Consider the following 23,668-nt stretch of genomic DNA (forward strand, 5'->3'; position numbering starts at 1 on the left):
AGTTTGAAGGAAAGAATGACTATAAAAGCTCAGCAGGGTGGCAAAAGTTTCCCTTGGTCCAAAGTGGAAATAAGCACATTCTGAAAATTAATTTATATGATTAATTTGAAATACCTGAGGCCAATACTTTGCAAATATTTCAGATAAAAAATGTGCTGAGCTATAATAGTTTAAATTGTACTACTGTTGCCCTACCAGTTTCACAGAAAAATTAATAAAACATTAATAAAACACAAGTTATCCTGTAGAATTTAAAAGTAATTGAAAATGACAAATGTTTTGTCCTATTTTCTCATAATTTGAAGATATGAAAACCCCACAAAGACACAGTATAAAAGACTGCTGACAGTGTTATGATCATCTTTAATAAGGAAAGAGTTTGCAATGAATGGCTAAAATCCATACACCACCTCTCCACTAAAGCTTCCATTTAAGACAAGCAGATCTTTAGTCTGAAGAAAACAATTTCATTACATTTGTCTTCCCATTTAAAAATCATGTATTTATAGACATTCCATCTATAGTGGAATTAAGCACAACTAATTTTATTACACAGAACAATACTGTACATACGTGAGTTGGTAAACATATATCATACCTCAAATTCTGCCCCCATAGAAATCTATCAGCATATTACAAAAATATGCCAATTTTTCCATGCTAACATTCCATAGTGTTCTTTGGACAAATATTTATAGCCACATTGATCTTATATTTTAAAGTCTATTTGTGATTACAGTAGCTCATTTATTTTTGTGTATGAAGTTTCCAAACTTCTGCATAAATCCTCGAAACTTATTTTCATTTGGCTGAAATGAGTGGTAAACACCAGTGTTATAATTAAGCATTGGGCTGGACCTGCCATAACTATTGCCCATAGTTGAGGATTTCACTTCTGGGCGGTGTGTACTGCTATTTGGCATGTTGCTTGTTGGCTGAATAGAGCTTTCAATCTTACAAAATGGCTCAAAACGACTGTAAACACGCCGCTCAATTGAATGAGTTCTCAGAAGCTCATCATTGGGCTTTGCTCTTGGAGAAGAAGTTGGTTTTCTTTCAGGAGCAACAACTGCTTTAATCTCCTTTGAATCTCGGTACTGGATCTGCTCAGTGTTGAATCTGGGGGCAGAGGCATCTCCTGCTCTTTCTGAGAACTTGCTTTCAGCTGGACCTGAAGAAGCTATGGTTTTGTTACTTTCATCGGATGGAGAATGTATCCTCTTGGGTGAATGTACTGCTACATCTTCCTTACTCTTGTGGATGCTGCCTGGAGAGTTGGATGAAGAGGAATGCTTTCTCCTAGGTGATGAATCATTTTTGGGTTCTGATTTTTTTTGTTTTTGATTCTCTTCAGCCTCAGAAATTAAGGTGTCAGAACTACTACACATTCTGTAAAAGGCAGGTGCTTTGTTTTTGGATAGATTGTCTTTCTTTTCTGGGGCAAGGCTAAGTAATGACCTTAACTTCTGAGATCCCTTTTTCAAAAAACTGGGGGAACCCTTCACTTCTTTCTTGGAAGTGACTTCTTTGTTGGGCTCCTCTTTATTCACATCAAGCAATGCAGCCATGGAAATTGATTTGTTACCAGTGCCACTTGGAGGATCTCCCTTGGGAACCTCCTCTTCCCCCTCCTCCTCCTCTTCCACACCATGGGTCATACTGTGCATGCTTTTAGAACTTTTTAACAAATCCTCTTTCAGTTTTTCTGGTTGTCTCACTGGATTCCTGGTAAGTGTGCTATACACATAATGCTTACTGTTTCCATGATCCATATTGGCTTTTGAATGGTCAAAGAATGGGAAACTGCGCCTTTTAAGCAGATTCTCATTTTGCTGATTCTTTGGGTTTTCTGTCTGCTTGTTTGCACACAAGGTTGTATACAAATAGTTGTTTGACTCCGTAGGGCCATTTGTAGTTGGGTTTAAAGCTGGTGGGTGGCTTTCAGGAACCTGTAAGGTGTGCATTTTTGGTGCCTCTGGATGCAGTGAGGACTTGGGTGTTGCCTCCTCTGGGGGTTTGTCTGTCATAAGCTGTGCGCCTGTTGGGGTGTCTGGGATCTTTTTAGGTGTGTCGCTTCCCTGGGAACCAACGACAGTTGAATTTGAGGAATCCGTTGTACAACTGTTGGCTTCCTGCTGCTCAGGTAAAGTGGGTTTAAACACGAGAGAAGAACGAAGCCGAGAGTGAGTGTACAGGGCGCTGGCTTTCAAATTCTCATGTCCCTCATAGCCCTCAAACCTGTCGGCCGGAGCAGATCCGTTGGAATCAGGGGCAGCTTCTGAATGGTCATTTAAATAGGACTCAATCCTCCAGTTTCGCAAAAATGACTTTGTGGTATGTTCAAGGGTTGGCATGCGTTGTTGCAAGAAGCGAATATGATTATCTGTCCCGTTAAAAGACCTCCGCACGTTGGAATTCCTTTCTGGAAGATTGGTCGTCTTCCTCTGGGCAAGGCGGTCAGCAAAACTCTGGGCAGGTGTGTGCTGGCGGCCTCCGTAGCCGCCCCGGGATGACGACGTGACGCTGAGACTGTCTGAAGGCTTTTTCCAGTTCCCAGGAGCATTAACATTTCGATTCAGAGCCCTGTTGAGTAGCAAGTATGGCGTCGTTTCTGGCTGTTCCCCGGCATAACTGTGCCTCTTCCAATTTTCATTTAACTGACTGTGCTGATGCTGACGGACTGGACCATTAAAGTTTGGAACAAAGTGAGGTTTGTATGTGTGATTTCTTATGTTGTATTTGTCATGTTCATTGCGAGTATATATCCCTCTGTTTTTGAAGTAGCTAGAATCTAGTTTGTGAATGCTGTCTTGTCTGCCAAAAAGGTTTCTTTGGCTGGAAACAGATGCTAAGGAAGACACGGAGCGCTGGTAAGTGCCGTTCTCCCAGAGGGCTTTGCCGCGGTTCACCCTGACTGACTCTTCCGGGGCAAAAGAGCTGGGGACACAGGACCTGGCGTAGAGAGTTCTAAACTCCTCGTCGAAAGACTCGACAAGTTGTCCTGTGATGACCTGAACCATGCTGAGATGCGCTTTTTCAAATGACCACATGTAGCTGGAGGAAAAAAAAAAAATCAAAATTGGCAAATGTTAACTGTGCTGACAATACTTAGCCCTACTAACATGTGTCATTTAATGTTGACAAAGAGTATTTTTGTTTTCTTTAATTACCATAATTTAGAGCTCCAGTCGTTATATCTTTGCAATATGTCTCCTCACTCCTGTATTCATATTTTAAATAACAAAGCAACTCAAGTCCTGGCTTTGAATCCATCCATCATTTTGAGAAGTACAAGGAAAGCTGAGTGTACATTTTGCATCTCTGCCTACTAAGGTTTTTGTTTTTTTTCTCCTACTAAGGTTTTATGGAGCAAAATATGGCATTCTACTTTATATGCAGCATCCTGGTCAGGTGCAGGCAACCTGGTATTGGAGGAAAAGTTAAGAAAACTGGCCTCTTCCAAGCCAACTGTTCCACATGAACTTGGACATTAGTTTCTTCCTAGCCAGAATGAGAATAAGGACAGTATAATCATTACAATTCCTTATGGTCATAACATGTCAGGATGTAGGACAGTCTGTGCTAATGCACGTATTTCATCTCTGTGTCTTAAGAGTACATGGAGTTTAGGGTGCTAGAAGTTGGAAACAGACATAGGATTTGTGGCAGCAGCCTCAGCCACTAAAGGCATCCTTCAATTCACTCAGTGTCCATAGTAAATTCAGTACGCACAAACCAAGCCAGTTAGAATGCCAATTAAGATCTCTGCTTGTAGAATACAATTGCTTTTATGTACAAAAATGCCTTTATTGTACTTCGTGGAATTTCTAAATCTCCTTCTCAGAGTTTAGATGAGACAATTGTCTTGAAGTTTCATATATAATTTTAAATCTTATTTTAGAAAATCTTAATAATGTAACATACAGAGACACTGGGCTGAAAAAGCCATTGTAATATGCTGTGCCTCAAAAAAATGGACATGATATAATGGAGGGGTAATATGAAAGGAGCATACTGTTTATACAGGGAAGACAGTAACAAAGGCAGATGGAAATATTAAAAGAATGTACAGAACAATAAAATATATAAAATATAAGCAGCAGTGTGCGACTTAAAAATCTAATTCTAATATGTTCAGTTTTTTCTAGCGTGCTCACTAAATGCATGGTATGAGCAGAGTACGTCAAGAGACATTTTATGTACAGATGTGTGGCAACCAGGATGACTTACAAGAAATGGTACAAAAGTGAATTGTTACAGGAATTTTCAATCCAACTGTAGATATGAATATAAAATTTGCTAAAAACAGCAAGCAAAGACATGAATGATCGGCTTTCAAATAGGAGGATATCCCCAGAGACAGTAAGAGTTTGGCAGTATTTTGACAGAAATTAGAAGCCAGGAAGTTCAGATTTGAAAAGTGGGAAAACCATTTTGGGGAAAGAAGAAACATGGAAAAAGAAAGGGAACAAGAATGGTCATGTTTTGGTTGAACACAGAAAGCAAATTATACTTAGTTGAAGTAAAAAGCTATAGAACAGACTGATGTGGTCTTCTCTGACAGTCCAGTGGTTATGATTTCAGCTTCCCAATTCAAGGGGTGAGGGTTTGATCCCTGGTCAGGGAAGTAAGATTCCACATACCTCGTGGCCAAAAAACCAAAACAAAAAACAGAAGCAATATGGTAACAAACTCAACAAAGACTCTAAAAATGGTCCACAGCAAAATAAAATCTTTAAACTAGTGGAGGAAATCTTGAAAGCAAAGCAAAGAGATCACAAGATTAAAAAAAAAAAAAAAAAGAAAACTTACAAAATTCTCTCTCAGTCAAACCTGTGGACAATACTAAGTATCTTCCAGGTTTCACTATGACAATTTCAAATGAGGGTATCCAATTCAAGATTTGATTTACATAGTCAATGTACAATACACATTACAATATATACTGTATACATATAATACACAATGTACAATATACATTGTCAAGAAAAGCTTGTGTGTTTTTTATGTCCTCATTGTTGCTATCATGATGCAGCCAGACTGCTGTGTCTTCCTGATAACCTTGTCCTGACAATGTGTGAGCTGTCACACAGTGTGTGACACGGGACTACAGACGCCAGACCTCTCTAGAAATGCTGGGAGCCTAGCATATAAGGACATTTTATGCAAAGAAATATGAATTAAAGTATGTATAAAGTAGATAACTAATGAGAACTGACTGTAGAGCACAGGGAACTCTACTCAGTGTTCTGTGGTGACCTCAATGGGAAGGAAATCTGAGGAAGAGGGGATACATGTCTATGTATAGCTGATTTATTTTGCTGTACAGTAGAAACTAATGCAACACTGTAAAGCAACTATACTCCAGTAAAAACAGCAACATCAAGAAGGAGGATTCTGAATTTGCCTACAAGGAAAACAATGGCAATGCCAGAACAGTGACTTACAAGCTGTTTTTACCCCCAAAGGTGTACATTTTTAACCAGTTGCCACAAAAACCAGTTCATAACTGTTCCACCAGATCCTGTCCTCATATTTGCTGATGATAAGAAAAATCCATAATGATTAGTCAGAAAAAAAAATCCAAGATGGCAAGGGCTACAAGCATCATTTTTTAAAAGAAGTCTATTTGAGATTAACATGAAATAATAGAGAGAAAAGTTGTTAGATAATAGTTTTGATGAATTTTAATAATCTGTGGTCCTACAAGTCCATATTCACTTCCACAAATAGTAACTTAAGTTTTGCCTCTGTCTTACGATGTAGATGAGAAGATAAAGAGTTTCTGTAGCTATTTGTTTGTTCTTCCCAACACCAGTTTTAAAGTAGCTTAGTTATAGTCATCTCAAAAGATATCACCTACTAATAGTAAGACAAAGCTGACACGAAGTTATTGCTGAAGATAATCTTCAAACTCAAGTTAATAATAAAAATAGAAAGCACTTATTAGGATGAGATTAACTAGTAATACCATTCTATAAGTCAAGTGAACTCTCATTTTAATTAAAAATTTTAATTAAAACCCCTCTAAAACCAAGTGGGTCTGAACAAATACATATACAAATAATGAGTCTTTGCAATAATTCATTAACTTCAAGTACTGCTCTTAACACAGTTTCCTTTAAAACTGCAAAGAGGATTTTCACTACAGGATCCCTGAGCAAATATTAACAGTTAAAACATGCCTAGAATAATAGCTGACTTTGGGGGTTTTGGATGCATTAATTCATTTAATTCTCATGACACAAGGTAGGTTCTGTGATTATGCTCCTTTTACAGAGGAAGAAACTAACACAACCAAAGTAACTTGCCCATGGCTATTCCCTTCAATGCGCTGCCTCCTCCTTCTGGACTTTTAAGTTCTTAAGACAAGAGGCAAACTTTTCCCTTTCCTTATCTTATTGACATCCACAGCTCTCCTGAACTTTTCCCACAGCCTTTAGTGGTGAATCTACTGTGCTCTGGTGACCTAGGAGTTCAGGTGTTTGTTGGCATTTTTATCTGCCTATTGTTATGGCCTTACTGTGTGGCCCATTCAAGATCTATGTCTGAAATTCATAAGGGAGTTTTAAGGCAGCACTTTACTCTACAGCCAGCTGGACCTGGACTTGGTTGCCAGACCTGAACTGCCTTTTGGTCCTTAGCTCTGATGTTTTTAGACAAGCCACTGAACCTTCTAGAACTTCAGTTTCCTCATTTATAAAATGGAGATAAAAACAAGTGCCTTGCAGATACGTTGTAAGGACTGCGAATGAAACACAAGGGCCAAGTTAGAACAGAAGTGGATCTATTCCTCCAGTGGTAATATAGAAGGATGCCAAGGAGCAGACCTGGGGCTGGAAAATCCACCCACCATAGCATTTAAACAGTCAGACTCTTCAGTGATTTTTCAGTAACGCTCTGATTACAGCATAATAATCATCAGGGTCTCCATATACTAAAATAAGAGCAATCCATTAAGCAGGTTCTTCCAGGTGATACAGTTTCTATTTATATGAACAATTATTATGCTTCATACTGTTTTCATAAGGAACAAAAACACCTTAAGCATTATAAAGCTTTAGGGAACCTGAGATATTATTCAATTCCTTCATTTCGGAGAGGAAGAATTTAAAGCCCAAGTAAGTTATGTGACTTGCTGATGACTTAATATTCTTTCAGCCAGAACTGAAACGCAAGTCTCTCCAAGTTTTCCACGTGAGGATTCTTCTTTTACTTTTAAGAAATAACTAAGCAGATTACATTAAAGCTTGAAACTCATAAATTTTATAAATGATTCATAATACTGGAGTGTAAATACAATGACTTTACCTGTAGGAACCAAACATAACTTTCTGGCAGTCAACCAGCAAAAATTTCTGTTCCATTTTTCCATGAAATTTTGCTCCTGTTTTGGAAAGATAATCTTGACCTTTTACTGTCCGCACTCGAATATTCTAGAATTGAATGTAAAAATAAAGTAAATATTAGAGTGGGGATATTTTGAAAAGTAAAATATATTAATATAAAAACTTTTTAATCATAAAAGTACACAGGTAATTTCTTTAAACATATAACAACAACAATAAAGATAGGGAAAAGTACATTTTAAAACAAAACCTGAAAAGAAAGCACTCAAATAAAATAGTCACTTAAATAATGCATTTTAATATAACTTAAATCATTTATACATGACGGTTTTATAAATCTCTTAGGGTCCTACTGCAAGAGCTCCTTTCAGGTTATGACAACAGAACAAGATGAAAATTCAGCTTCATATTGATGACTCAGACATCACTGAAATGACTGTGACAAGACACATCTGCTGAATGAAAGAATCACTCAAGTCAGTTGTTTCATGGTTGCCCACGTGAAACTGAAACATTAATTATGACTGACAGCAAAGTTAGCTCAGGAGCTTCAGTGCCCTACCATCAAGAAAACCATCCTATAAAACCATCATGAAGATGATGAAGTCGTAATCTGAAAAGGACAAGGGGACCCTTCTGTGGTCCCCGCCTTAAATATACGGTGTACATCTGGAGGGACATAGCTCACTGTGCCGTTCATTTGACTGAGATAGAGCACCTGAAGAAAAGAAAGTACAGAATTCTTACTCTGAGACGCTGAACTTGACAGCCCTGTTTCTCGGTCATACTCAGGAAATGACTAAACTTGGACTCATCAAGCAGAATGTACACAGATATTCCTCGAGTTGATGCCTCCACGATTTCTTTGAAAATGTCCACGTCTGTAAATATATCCATCGCTAAGGCAATGACCTGTTAAAGATACAAATAGGAAACAATGTTAGATACCTAAGACCAAGAAAGTGCTTGCTTTCAGAAAAAAAGTGGATAAAATAGAAAATAGCTAAATATATATTGAAAATAAACTATATATAGATTTATCCCATTAAATAATTTCATACTAGCTTTAAGTCAAAGGGAATCTGCATTTCAGTGGAATGTTGAGTGAAGGGCAGATGTGAATCATGGGGCTCGAGGTTGTCTGCAGGGTGGATGGAGGGGGCAGTTAGGTGAAGGGTGGAAATTAGTGCTAATGTTTCTCATGGGAAATATTTCCAGGGGAAAGCAAGATCTCTGGAACTAGTTGTTAGGAATAAAAGTCTTGGTGAACGGGGACAGAAAAAAAAAAATCTTTTAGAAATAGAAATATAGCTGAGAAAGGGCCAAAGATAAGAAAGGTATAAGGAGAATTGAAGACCAGAAAATTAAATACATATGCCTAAAATTAGCAGCACAGACAGAACAAGTAAAAAAAAAAAAAGAACAAAAACAGATGATTAAAAGGTAAACGCAGAGAGAAATATCCTAAAGGAGCAGGCCTGTGAAATGGAGAGAGTCCAAGTTAACTGTTGAAAACAGAGCCATTACTGATTCTGAGAAGCAAGGGGAATGAAATGATGCTGAAAGAAGTGGAAGTCATTCAACTGACAACCCACTACATGCCAGATGCGAAGGACAGAATCCCTGCCCTTTGCGAAGCTTACAAAGTGGGGAAAGAGGCCATAAACAATGCATCGAAGAGGGAAATTATGTGATAAGCTGTAAGATAATGTTTACTGGGGAAAAATTAGAGCAGGATGAGGAGGGTCACAAGTTCCTGGAAATGGAGAATTGGGGGTCTGTGGCATCTCTGAGAGAATGTCCTGTGAAAAAGCCCTTCAGGTGGATATCCTGACAGATTGTATCTCAGGCAGGGGGACCCCACAGTGCAAAGGTCCTACCTCAGGTTTAAGGAACAGCAAGGGTGGTAAATAAAACAAGAAATGGAAAAACTTATAAGAAAGCCTTGAAGATGTTACAAAGCTTTCCGTGTTTTTTCCTAAATAAAATGTCAGCTGTTGAAAGTTTTTATTGAGGCGATAATATGGTCTCATTTATGTTTGAAAAAGATTGTTTTGGCCTCTGTGTTAAGAAGAGATGGTAAGGCTGGGAGGCAGGATGGAAACAGGGAGGCCAGTTAGAACCACCAGAGCGATTCCAGTGGGAGGTTATGGTGGCCCGGACTAGAACGGTACTGGGAGCAGCCACCTCCAGTGATGAGCAGAAACATCAACACGGGGTGCTTTGAGCTGCAAGGACTTCTGTACGGGCTGAATGTGGGATGAGAGAGAAAGAGGGGAAAAGAGCACGACTCTAAGATTTTGGGGCTCTTTAACCTCAGGGACCAAGTTGTCATCAACTGACAAGGGGAGGGTACAGCTGGAGTAACTTTTAGGTAAAAGATTAAAAAGTCAAGGGACCTGGATATTCAAGGGGAATGCTGCGTACGGAGGTCTAGGGCAGAACTGTCAGCTGGGTGTCATGGGGTAGAGATGATGATTAAATCCAAGTCAACAAGGGAGACCAGTAAGTTAGGTGGTCTAGTACAAGGGTAGGGCAGCAAAGGAAGGCTAAGAAAAGGGGGCATCCTGAGAGGCACGTCAAGACAAGGTGTTAACAAGAAGAGTGTCCTCAAGGGTGTGCTATCATGCCGCGAGGCCAAGTAACACGGGGATTAAGCATTCATCGGATTTAGTAATATACAGGTTATTGATGACTTCACAGTGTAGTTTTAGTGGAACAGTGAGATCAAAAGCTTTCTAGGGAGGGTTTTAAGAGAGCTTGAGTGGACAGACACTGGAAACAGCACGTACAGGTAACTCTTTGAGTAATCTGGCTATGGTAAGAAGCAGAAAAATGGAGCGGTAGTAGTGGGTTAAGCTGGGTCAGTGGAAGTTGTATTTTTTATTTTAAGGTGAGAGAAGTAACAGCAGGTCTGTGTGCTAATGAAATGCTCCAGTGAAGAGTGAAAATTAATGATGCAAGAGATAGTTGGAGGTGGTATGGGGAATTGGGGGTTTCTGGAGGAAAGTCTTAGAGTAGGCAATAAAATATAGGCTATAGGGGTAAAATAATCAAAGTACAGGGAACAAAGGCCAGTAAAAGATCACTGTACTACCAAGGCAGAAGCCAGGTAGAAGGTGGTGGTGGGAGGGCAGGTGTGGTGCTTGTGGTGGCGGGGGGTATGATGTTCTCTGAATCCTGCCATTTTCTTTGTGAGATGGGGAGACCTTGGGTTATGGAAGACATGTAAGCGGTATGACGAAAGGGGCATCAAGTGGTCATCTAAGATGATAGAAAAGGCAATAGGTCATGAAGACAGTGTAACTGCAGGGCAGCATTAAGAACCCATCAAGTCATAAATTTAAAATGAGACCAGTCAATGTGGTTGTGAAGAGGGGAGCAGTCATGCAGCAGGCAGTCAACTGAAATGCTCCAGTGAAGAGTGAAAATTAATGATGAACGAGATAGAAGATGTGTAATGTAGGGGTTTTCCCTTGTAGCTCAGATGGTAACGAATCTGCCTGCAGTGCAGGAGACCCAGGTTCGATCCCTGGGTCGGGAATATCCCCTGGAGAAGGAAATGGCAACCCACTCCAGCATCCTTGCCTGGAAAATACCATGGACAGAAGAGCCTCGTGGGCTGCAGTCCATGGGGTTGCAAAGAGTTGGACATGACTGAGTGACTAACACGCACATACATATAATGTGCAATAGCTAAGATGATTGACTCTGGGATTTAAACTCGATAAGAGAGGAGAGATGGTGTCACAGATGTGAGAGGCAGGGAAACAGGGGTAGGATCAGTGAATGTGAGGTCTCGCTGGGGCTAAATGATAGTTAAATATTAAGGAATTGCCATTAATTTTTTACAATAACAGCAATATAATCATAAAAGGTAATATATATCATTTCTTTTAAATATACACATTAATATAGTATAGATAAAAATGTTGCCTTGTATTTAATTCACATTATAAAAGGTGAACCACAAATGGTGATGAAAAGTGAAAGCCAGTTGATGGTACATGAGTGTTTTATATGCTGTTTTCCACAGCACAAAGATAGATAAGTGAATAAGTGGACATTGGATATTAGCAGGTTCCAGAGGTACCAGGTGCCAGAAATACAAGCAGGAATGCTGGTCAGAGGAGGATGAATTAGGTCCTACAGGATCTGCAGTTACAGACTGTGATGCTATCAAGGACTTGATTGGGAGTCAGGGCTGAGATGCATGTAGGACAAGATGATGGGAGGAGAGCAGGAAAAGGAATTGGTCTTTAGAAGGATCCTTTACACACATACTGAAATTGCCACCAGAACTGCTGAAAAGATTTACAGACACCAAGGAACAAAAATGGTCAAGAAACAAGAAGGAAAAGAAATGCCCTGGCAATAGGCACATGGCAGCAACCACTAAGATAATGTGCTGGATACACTGCAAGTACATAGATGAAGAGGTCATGGATAATAACTAGTTTAATCCAATAAGATGCTAGAACAAAACACTGGACCATGTTCAAACAAGACAATATGACATTCTTTAAACTATCAATAAAACATACTTCAATCAGATTTTCTTTAGGAAGAATAATTTCAATCATTCTAATGGCCTCCCATGACCCTTTCCTTATTTATAATTGAGATGAGGTGCCAGAAGGGAGAAGCTAGTAAGAACAGCCTCATCTGTGTCTTCTACATGCTCTTTAGAATACTAATACAATTATGTAAAGTTTAAAAATTAAATTAAATTAAAAAAAGAGAAAAAAAAGAAAATCAAATATGTGAAAAACCTTCAGTCACATCCACAATTATTAATGTGTTTATGATGCAGTAATGAGTGATGTGATGGTATATGGACATTGACATAAAGAAATGAAAGTATCCATTTTACAAACTTATTTTACAAAATAACTTTAAAAACCATGTCTGGAGCAGACTAGCACTCATTTTTTTTAACTAAAATGGGATTTTTTAAAGTAGAAAAATAGTATCATGCTATATGGCATTTTTAAAAAAATGACCAGCATATCTAAAGAATTTATTTATAATTTGCCAGAAAAAATCATGTAACAAATTACTTCAGACTTTGGAAACAAACACAAATGTATGACAGATAAATGAGGGTTTTGTTTGTTAAAAGTAATTGAAGCCATTCAGCCAATGGATGATTCTAGCACATATAAGATAGAACAAATGCCAGTCTCTCTTGCATGACAGATAACACAATACATCAGGATCCGCGAGACCAGATTACACATTTCTGACAAGTTTATCTGATGGTAGCAGAGCCAGGTACCTTATCAGGATTTCTGGTTCCCAGTACCCTCAATAGATACCTAGAAAAATTATATGAAGTCTACAGAGAATTTCAGCTGTGCCAAGAAAGGCAAAATAAAATATAAAATGTAGCCACCTTTTTAAATGGTGGGTTACATTCATGGAAAGGAATGATAATTAGAAATGAGCTATGCCAAATCTGATATGAAGGTATTACATTCCAAGCTAGTTAGCTAAATCACACTGTGCTGTAGAAATAACCAGTCCATTCTGAAGGAGATCAGCCCTGGGATTTCTTTGGAAGGAATGATGCTAAAGCTGGAACTCCAATACTTTGGCCACCTCATGCGAAGAGTTGACTCATTGGAAAAGACTCTGATGCTGGGAGAGATTGGGGGCAGGAGGAGAAGGGGACGACAGAGGATGAGATAGCTGGATGGCATCACTGACTGGATGGACGTGAGTCTCAGTGAACTCCGGGAGTTGGTGATGGACAGGAAGGCCTGGCGTGCTGCGATTCATGGGGTTGCAAAGAGTCGGACATGACTGAGCGACTGACCTGAACTGAACTGAATGAAATAAAAATGATACACTTGATTAGTACAAGGTTTATCAAAGGGTACATTAATTAATTTTATAAGTCAACACAGAAGTCATTTACATTAAATGGGATTCATTAAACTGCCATGTAACATATTTTTAAACTTCTCTTGCCTCTTCATTAGTTACTTTTATTCTTTTTTGATAAATTGGAAATGTAAACAAGCAAATGCATTCCTCAGCAACATGAGACTTGGAAAACTTTTAGGAAGGTATTCTGTGTCACTTTTAAGATTTGAGAGATATCTTACATCTTTTAGTAGTTTCAAAGAACTTGATTCAAGGATATGAGTTTACACTTATTTATCTCAGATTAGTAAATTTTCCTGAAGGGACCTAGACACAATTAATTAAAATAATATAAATAGTGACAAAATATTTATAGTAACTTCATGATACAATTTAATTCATTTAGAGAAGGAAATAATGAGTTGTTATGTAATACACTCTAAAAATAATTCAGAGAAAGGAAAAAAAATGTTCTATTTCTACAAGAATGTTAGGGGTGAGTACAAAGTAGAATGGCATACACTACTGGGGGGCTTCGTGAATAAGCCTTAAAAAATCAATGAAGATAATTTTTAGCCATACAACTGGAAGACTAGCATTACAGGCATAGAGGCAAAGATCAGAATGATGATCACAGTAATATTTTAATAAATGTTTATTGGATTAACCTAAATATAAGCACAAAAATTATCCGCTTTATGAATATGGAGCAAATTTACTTAGGATTTAACTGTGTAGCTCCTATGAAGGGTCTTGCAAATCTGATATACATTTAGATGTGATCTTGATAGGAATATAAATCCTGAAAAATAAAATATCCACACAAAATAGTATATGCCTTTATATGACACAGATACTTAATGAAATGTAAGTATACTTTGGGTTAATATTCTGTAGTTACAGAACTGTCAGCATCACCTTCAAAAATTGAAAAAGTGAATATTAGACCTTTTATGCTCCAAAATACTAAGCACCATTTGAAAGTATTCAGCCTTTCTTGGTAATTTCCTACATATATACAGGAAGAGGATTTACTTTCTTCCAACAGGAGAAAAGCTAAAAAACAGTTCAAATTAATAATAATAATAATGATAAAGAACACTTTAATAACTACATTTGTAATAAAAATCAACACAGCTGGAAAACCTTAAAACCGACTAATAGAAATTAAGTTAAATGATCCTTAAGAAATATATATTTGTAAATCTGTGCTGCTGTTGCTAAGTCGCTTCAGTCGTGTCCGACTCTGTGCGACCCCATAGATGGCAGCCCACCAGGCTCCCCCATTCCTGGGATTCTCCAGGCAAGAACACTGGAGTGGGTTGCCATTTCCTTCTCCAATGTATGAAAGTGAAAAGTGAAAGTGAAGTTGCTCAGTCGTGCCCGACTCTTAGCAACCACATGGACTGCAGCCCACCAGGCTCCTCCATCCATGGGATTTTCCAGGCAAGAGTACTGGAGTGGGATGTCATTGCCTTCTCCTTGTAAATCCGTAATGCCTGTTAAAAGCAATGAATTTTAGAAATAAGAGGCTGATATTAAGAATAGGTGATTTTGGTCCTTATCCTACTGCAGCCTAAGTGAAAGTATGCATTTTGTGTGAAATTTCGCATATAATATAGTGTATGCACTGGATAAGTTTCAGCTTTACATTCGTTGTTCAGTAGTTCAGTCATGTCCGCCTCTATGTGACCCCATGGACTGTAGCCTGCCAGGCTTCCATGTCCTTCTTTATTTCCCAGTTAGCTCAAACTCTTGTCCATTGAGTCGGTGATGCCATCCAACCATCTCATCCTCTGTCGTCCCTTTCTCCTCCTGTCTTCATTCTTTCCCAGCATCTGGGTCTTTCCCAATTAGTCAGCTCTTCCCATCAGGTGGCCAAAGTATTGGAGTTTCAGCTTCAACATCAGTCCTTCCAATGAACACTCAGGACTGATCTCCTTTAAAATGGACTGGTTGGATCTCCTTGCAGTCCAGGGGACTCTCAAGAGTCTTCTCCAGCACAGCAATTCAAAAGCATCAATTCTTTGGAATTCAGGCTTCTTCAAGGTCCACTCTCACATCATTCATGACTAATGGAAAAACCATAGCTTTGACTATATATAGACCTTTGTCAGCAAAATTATGTTTCTGCTTTTTAATACTGTCTATATTTGTCATAGCTTTTTTTCTAAGTAGCAAGCAACTTTTACTTTCATGACTGCAGTCTCCATCCACCGTGATCTTGGAGTCCAAGAAAATAAAGTCTGTCACTGTTTCCATTGTTTTCCCATCTATTAGCCATGAAGTGATGGGACAGGATGCCATGATCTTAGTTTTTTGAATGCTCAGTTTAAGCCAGCTTTTTCACTCTCTTCTTTTCACCTTCATCAAGAGGCTCTTTAGTTCCTCTTCACTTTCTGTTGTTACAGTGGTATCATCTGCATATCTGAGGTTGTTGATATTTCTACTGGCAGTTTGGATTCCAGCTTGTGATTCATCCAGCCTGGCATTTCACATGATGTATACTCTGCATATAAGTTAAATAAGCAGGGTGACAATATACAGCCTTGACACACTCTTTTCAGAATTTTGAACCAATCTATTTCCCCATGTCTGGTTCTGTTTTTTTTTTTTTTGACCTACATACAGGTTTTGCAGGAGGCAGTTAGGTGGTCTGGTATTCCCATTTCTAAGGATATTCCACAGTTTGTTGTGACCACACGGTCAAAGGATTTAGCATAGTCAACGAAGCAGAAGTAGATGTTTTTTTCTATAATTCTCTTGCTTTTTCTATGATTCAACGGATGTTGGCAATTTGATCTCTGGTTCTTCTGCCTTTTCTAAATCCAGCTTGTACATCTGAAATTTCTTAGTTCCCGTACTGTTGAAGCCTAGCTTCAAGGATTTTGAGCATTGCCTTGCTAGCATGTGAAATGAATTGTGCAATAGTTTAAACATTTGTTGGCATTATCCTTCTTTGAGATTGGAATAAAAACTGACCTTTTCCAGTCCTGTGGCCACTGCTGAGTTTTCCAAATTTGCTGGCATATTGAGTGCAACACTTTAATAGCATTATCTTTTAGGATTTATAATAGTTCAGCTGGAATCCCATCACCTCCACTAGCTTTGTTCATAGTGATGCTTCCTAAGGCCCACTTGACTTCACATTCATTATGAATACAATAATTTTGCACACATATAAGTTTACTAACATTTAAATTGATATCAGCTGATTTGGTCTGCTATGAATTTCATAATCTTTGGAAAGTCACTGAAATGATTCTGAGTCTCACTGACTTCTACTACTGCTGCTGCTGCTGTTAAGTCGCGTCAGTCGTGTCCGACTCTGTGTGACCCCATAGACAGCAGCCCATCAGGCTCCTCTGTCCCCGGGATTCTCCAGGCAAGAACACTGGAGTGGGTTGCCATTTCCTTCTCCAACACATACATGCATGCACGTGTGCTAAGTTGCTTCAGTTGTGTCCGACTCTGTGCGACCCCATGGACAGCAGCCCACCAGGCTCCCCTGTCCACAGGATTCTCCAGTCAAGAATACTGTAGTGGGTTACCGTTTCCTTCTCTATATATTAAATTATCCACAGAAGATGATGTGTGTATCAAGTTCTAAAATGCTGTGTTTCGATAACTATTCACTTACGCCTAATTACTCAGCAATTGGATTAAAACATACGTTGTACTTAGCTTTTTAAAACCTTACTGACCATGACCTGGTGATAGTAAAAACAAACAAAAAAACAAAAAACACCTGGGCACTGTAGTAAAAGTCAACAGAAATCTTAAATGGGAATGTCTAGGCTCTGTTATAGGTACAACATACTTTTGTAGAACTAGTACATGTTTGACAACTCAGAAGGGTTGCATAAATCATTCCCCTCTGCTTCTGTGTTGTGTTATGTGATTGAAAGTATTTATACACCAGTGTTAGGGACTAAATGTTTGTATCTTTCAAAATTCAGATTTTGAAATCCTGAGCAGGCTTAAAAGAAACAGCAAGAAGAGTCATAGTCATTTTACTGATTTCACAATTCAGCCCTCTCACAAGTTCTTGTCTTTCTAGCATTTTCTGAAAAGTGTCTTCTCCTGAAAACTGGCCCGACAAGGGTCCTGGGCATGGCCTGCCAAACCAATGGGTCAGGATCCAGATCTAGGTACGCTGACAGAAGTAACTTGTTTTCCAGAGGCTTTTAGGATCCCTCCTTTGGTTGTAACATAATTATCCATTGGCTTGGAATAGCTGTTATCTTATTTAAAATTTTGCAATATAAAGGGGTGTCTGTCAAAATTGCCAAGAGAAATATCGATTACCTCAGATATGCAGATGACACCACCATTATAAAGAAGTGATGAAAATGAAAAATGAAAGTGAAAGAAAAGAGTGAAAAAGCTGGCTTGAAATTCAACATTCGGAAAACAAAGATCATGGCATCTGGTCCCATCACTTCAAGGCAAATAGATGGGAAAACAATGGAAACAGTGACAGACTTTATTTTCTTGTGCTCCAAAATCACTGCAGATGGTGCCTGCAGCCATAAAATTAAAAGACACTTGCTCTTTGGAAGAAAAGCTATGACCAACCTAGACAGCATACTAAAAAGCAGAGACATTACTTTGCTGGCAAATGTCTGTATAGTCAAAGCTCTGGTTTTTCCAATAGTCATGTAAAAGTCATGTGAAAGTTGGACCGTAAAGAAAGCTGAGGGTCAAAGAATCGATGCTTTTGATATTCTTTCTTCGTGTTTAGTCTTTGTTAGTTTGATTAGTATGAGTCTTGCCATGTTTCTTCTTGGGTTTTTCCTGTATGGGACTCTGTGCCTCTTGGACTTGATTGCCTATTTCCTTTTCCATGTTGGGGAAATTTTCAACTATAATCTCTTCAAAAACTTTCTCATACCCTTTCTTTTTCTCTTCGTCTTCTGGGACCCCTATAGCTTGAATGTTGGTGTGTTTGATATTGTCCCAGAGGTCTCTAGGACTATCCTCAGCTCTTTTCATTCTTTTACTTTATTTCCATCATTTTATCTTCCAGCTCACTGATTCATTTTTCTGCTTAATTTCATTAATTGTGTTGTTTGTCTCTGTATGCTTATTTTTTATTGCTAGGTCTTTGTTAATTGATTCTTGCATTTCCTCCATTTTGTTTTCAAGGTTTTTTGATCATCTTTACTATTATCCTTCTGAATTCTTTTTTAGATAGTTTACCTACTTCCTCTTCGTTGATTTGGACTTCTGTGTTTCTAGTTTGTTCCTTCATTTGTGTAGTATTTCTCTGCCTTTTCATTTTTTTTTTTTTAAACTTATTGTGCTTGAGGTCTTATTTTCTCTGCTTCAAGGTTGAATTCTTTCTTCCTTTTGGTTTCTGCCCTCCTAAGGTTGGTCCAGTGGTTTGTATAAGCTTCATACAGAGTGAGATTTGAGCTGAGTGTTTGTTTGTTTTTCCTCTGATGGGCAAGGCTGAGTGAGGTGGTGGTCCTGCCTGCTGATGATCGGGTTTGCAGTTTGTTTTGTTTGTTATTTAGATGAGGCGTCCTGCACAGGGTGCTATTGGTGGTTGCGAGATGCCGAGTCTTGTGTTCCAGTGGTTTCCTCTGTGTGAGTTCTCACTATCTGATACTCCCTAGGGTTAGTTCTCTGGTAGTCTACGGTCTTGGAGTCAGTGCTCCCTCTCCAAAGGCTCAGCACTTGATCTCAAGTTTTGCGTGGTAGTATACATTCTTTTCCTCTGGTCAGGCACTCCTGTCCACTCTCAGCTGGTGTTCTGCACACACTCTGTGTCTGACGTTGTATTCCTGATGTATCTGTGGAAAGATATGTACTTCATGTCCACCTGCTCCTCCTCCATCTTGCTCTTCGGAAGGGACACTTCTATCTTTGTGGGAGTGAGCATCCAAAGATGTGCAGTCGCAGATGGACACCAGCCTCCTCAAAGAGTTGACAGGTGGGTGGAGCCTTGTCATCAATGTGAAGTTTAGGGACTTCTCTGGTGACCCAGTGGTTAGGAATCCACCTGCCCACCTCTCCCCATGTTCTTAAGTCCATTCTCTATGTCTGCTTCTCCACTGCTGTCCCATAAATCTGTTCTTCAGTACCATTCTTCTAGATTCCATATATATATATGTTAGAATATGATATTTATCTTTCTCTTTCTGACTCACTTCATTCTGTATAATAGGTTCTAGGTTCATCCACCTCATCAGAACTGAGTCAAATGCATTCCTTTATATGGCTGAATAATATTCCTTTGTTTATGGAAAGAGTAACATAGGAACTTACATTACCATATGTAAAATAGATAGCCAATGAGAATTTGCTGTTTGGCTCAGCAAACTCAAACAGGGGCTCTGTATCAACTTAGAGGGTTGAGATTGGAAGAGAGATGGGAGGAAGTTTCAAAAGGGAGTGGGTATATGTATATACAGGACTTCCCTGGTGGCTCAGATGGTAAAACATCTGCTTATAATGTGGGAGACCTGGGTTCAATCCCTGGGTCAGGAAGATCCCCTGGAGAAGGAAATGACAACCCACTCCAGTATTCTTGCCTGGAAAATTCCATGGACAGAGGAGCCTGGTGGGCTACAGTCCATGGGGTCGCAAAGAGTCAGACACAACTGAGCAACTTCACTTTCACTTTCATATGTATATCTATGGCTGATTCATGTTGAGGTTTGACAGAAAAAAACAAAATTCTGTAAAGCAATTATCCTTCAATTAAAAAAAAAATTAAAAAAGAAAAAGAATCCACCTACCAATGCAGGGGACACAGGTTTGATCCCTGGTCCAGGAAGATTCCACATGCCTTGGAACAGCTAAGGCCATGAGACACGGCTACTGGAGCCCGCGCTTGGCTTAGGGGAAAAGATGCTCAGGGAGGGTCTGTGAGTGTCTATGTGCCCCGTCCAAGCCACCCTGGGATCACTGACCCAAAAGCTCCTCCCTAGACCGCATTCTTTACTTGAGCAATAATTGTGTCTCTTGAATATCAACAATTAATTAACTTGACATAAAAAAGAAATCAATCACATAGCGTGCCAAAAATACCACAGGTCCTATTTATCCAATAATTTCTATTTGAATAAGAAATTTGAATATGAAGGAGTTTTACATAAAAGTCATGAACTATTGCTGTAGCATTTTTGTATCCAGTGTAAGTCTTCCTGTGTCTTTACCCTGTAGTCAAGTTATATGAACTTAATCCCCTGTTTATTTAACTCTACTGCTCTCTTTTCTCTCTTGGATAATTTTTTTTTTACCACTTGCTTCTCAGAACCATGTATTATTTTTCACTTTGATGCCTGAAAATTGAGAGACAGCATACCTTTGGTGGTAGGGAACAGTCATTCTAAAAGCTAAGAGACGGGGAATAACTAATTTTCAGGGTATCATCAACCTTGATTGAAAACAATTAGCCACATTACTTAGAATATTTCCTGAATAATTTGTCTGCGACACACTCCAAGTTTCTTAAGTATTCTGAACACCTAATGATACTCATTCTATATAGATAAACAATATTTAGATACAAGGCAGTGAATGTTTATCAGTTGGGCTACAGAAACAAGACACAAGTTTCCTATTTTATTAGCATTTCGAAGTCTTCATTAATATGATTAAAATCTCATTGTGAAAATCCTTACTTTCTCTACTAGGAAAATTCTAAAGTGTAATTTATTTTCCTTCAGTAGGTCATAAAAAGGGTCTTGCCCTAATTCTAGGTTGAAAATCTGTTTATTAGCTATACTACATCTGAACATTGAGGTTTTATTAAAATAAAACTGCCTTTATCAAAAGCTGAGATAGCCACATTTATTCCAGCCACTTTCATTAAGTTAAACCAAATTATTTTAGCCATAAAATTAAGGAAGATCCATGTCTTTACGTATTATCTTTGATTAATATTCTACATAAATATGTTACTTGAAAAATAAAATATTTTATATAAATATATCCTCGAGCAGCTCTCATAGCTGTAAATATTGGCAAAATGGGAGCTAATGATTAAAGAATAGGAATAGAATGAGATGAGGAAAAAAACTATACAAAAATTCTCTTGAATACATTAAATTTGGTTACTATACCAAATTTGTCAAATGACATTTGAAAGCCATTTAAACTTCAAATATTTCCAAAGGTCAAATAATTTCATCTTTTAGGACACAAATAATATTTTAAAAGTACTTCCATTCTAACAAAATTGAATGTGGAGTTTCAATCTGGGCCAGTGAAATATTTTGAACAAAAGTTAACTATGCCTGTGAATTTAGGTTTCTTGAGACTTTATTTCTGAAAACAGATCAAATGGCAAAAGAAAAGTACACTGGATAAGCATTAAAAAGTTCAGATAATCATAGGGGAAGAAAAAAATATCCAAATCATTAAAATGTAAAGCAGTTCAATAAGAAATCTAACCTTCAGCTTTTATTATTGAGCTGATCAAAGGCAACAGAAAGCCTCCCAACTGATAAGAAGAGAACCAAAGGAATCTGTCCTCTGGGAGTAGGGTAGAAAAGGGTGTGCAGTGAATTTAACTATCTGATAAGAAAGAACACTGTCAATGACATATTTGGTTTCAAAATAAAATTAAAGAAATGAAAGTTTCATGAGTATCAGAAAAGATCCCTAGCCCCTCTTTCTCAGAGGGGCTAATTATTCAGGTAAAAGATAATCTCATGGCTTTTTAGACTTAATATTAGATTGCCTTTTTTTCACATTGAACTCAAACTTCCTAAGTAAAATTTAGGAGAATTTCTTTCAATTCTAGTGTCTGGATCAGAAAGTAAACAAACAAGTAGACAGCAATATTCTCATGTCATGAAAAAATTTATCAAGTGTGCTTCATAATTATACACACACACAGGGTGAGAAAGAGAACGAGAGAGAGATGATCTGTCTCTTTCAACCTCCAGGGGAAGAATGATTGTTTTAAAAAAACAGACTAAAAAAGGGAAACTTACAATAATTTCACAATTATGCCAGGGACAATGGTATTTTTTCTTTTATCCTGTTAAATGGCAACCCACTCCAATATTCTTGCCTAGAGAATCCCATGGACTGAGGAGCCTGGTGGGCTACAGTCCACAGGGTTGCAAAGAGTCAGACATGACTGAGCGACTTCACTTTCACTTTCACTTTCCTGCACACTTTTAGAAACTGAGATGTTATTTACGTAATGTGCATGTTATATGTTTGTCATTAAGGAATGCTCTCCTACTATACAAACTGTCATAATAACATGTTTTTAGAAAAGATAGTTTTCCAAAAAGTAGTGTGAAGAATGTAGTCTGAACATAGAAGGACCACCTGGAAGTCTGAGGTAAAGGTTCAGAATCTGATTGGCAACAGGGATCATATCAACATCTGTCAAGAAAACATTTCCCTAAGAGTTTTCAATGTTGAGAAATTAAAGAAAAGACTATTTACAGAAGTGTGGGCATGGTTAAGTAAACAGACTATAGAAACCCAAGTCTGTCACTTAAGGGGGAGAGAGAAAGGGGGAAAAACAGAAAATAAACTTTGAAAAACAGAAAATAAACTTTCCTTCTGGGGTTCCCTGTCCTGCTGGCACCTCCCATCAACTGGATAGTGGGGTACACGAGGAGAAAATACTTCTGGACAACTTGCAGATTTCTGGATTGAATGACTGAGTGGCTGATGCCGTCAGTGACAGACACGGGCAGATGGGAGGTTGGAAAGGGTTAGGGTTAGGTCGGCTTTGGGTCTGTGGATTGTCAACCATCCATGACACAGCTACGCGGAAACCATTACAGGCTGCTGGTTGTCAGGAAAGAGCTTCTGGCCTCCAAATTCTACAGATTTCCACCCATAAGTCAGACTATTTAAGAATACGTAATTTATAAAATCAAATGTAAACTGTTTACAGTGGCATGCGGAGTCTGTCTTCATTTCAGGACTCACTGCATCTTCTATGTCTCCTGCGATTCCTTCTGTCTAAAATCCCCACCTTCTCTTTATCAAAATCCAACTGCCCTCTCAAGGCCAAGTTTACCTGTAGGCCTCTTTCACAAAGCTGCTGCTGATTCCCTGAGCCTGCATCAATATCATCCTAATGTATGCTCCATCTACGGTTTTTAATACATTTAGCACAGCATTTATTTCATCAGCCTTGTTGCTCACTTACTACTTTCAAGGGACTAATAAGCTAGAGGAGAGTGGGGAAAATATACCTCAGTCATTTTGTATCCCCATCAGTTTAACAGTACAAGTCAATAAAATTTATTAAATTATTCAAGCTATTTCTCTGAAGCATCAAGTATGGTTATTTTCAAATAGTAAATAAGCCAATGTTTTTAACTGAATATTTACACTTCTTATTTTGAATTCCTATGAATTTCTATGATTTTCTAAAGAAAGTGTTGCTGTTGTTCAGTTGCTCAGTCAAGTCCAACTGTTTGCTACTCCACAGACTGCAGCATGTCAGCTTCCCTGTCCTCGCT

The 23,668-nt window shown here is 38.4% G+C and overlaps 1 protein-coding gene across 1 annotated transcript in view; it reads right to left on the reverse strand.

Annotated features, from left to right (window-relative positions):
* Positions 1–343: 343 nt before the first annotated feature.
* Positions 344–23,668, reverse strand: part of FAM83B (family with sequence similarity 83 member B) — a 96,198-nt gene continuing 72,873 nt past the window's right edge. The window contains exons 3-5 of the mRNA XM_027525004.1: positions 8,097–8,261; positions 7,312–7,436; positions 344–3,054 (exon numbers count right to left, since the gene is read on the reverse strand). Of these exons, the coding sequence (XP_027380805.1) occupies positions 744–3,054; positions 7,312–7,436; positions 8,097–8,261 (2,601 nt within the window). The 3' untranslated portion in view covers positions 344–743. The remainder of the gene's footprint in view (positions 3,055–7,311; positions 7,437–8,096; positions 8,262–23,668) is intronic.

The sequence above is a fragment of the Bos indicus x Bos taurus genome, chromosome 23 (genome assembly GCF_003369695.1).
Source record: "Bos indicus x Bos taurus breed Angus x Brahman F1 hybrid chromosome 23, Bos_hybrid_MaternalHap_v2.0, whole genome shotgun sequence".
Lineage (NCBI taxonomy): Eukaryota > Metazoa > Chordata > Mammalia > Artiodactyla > Bovidae > Bos > Bos indicus x Bos taurus.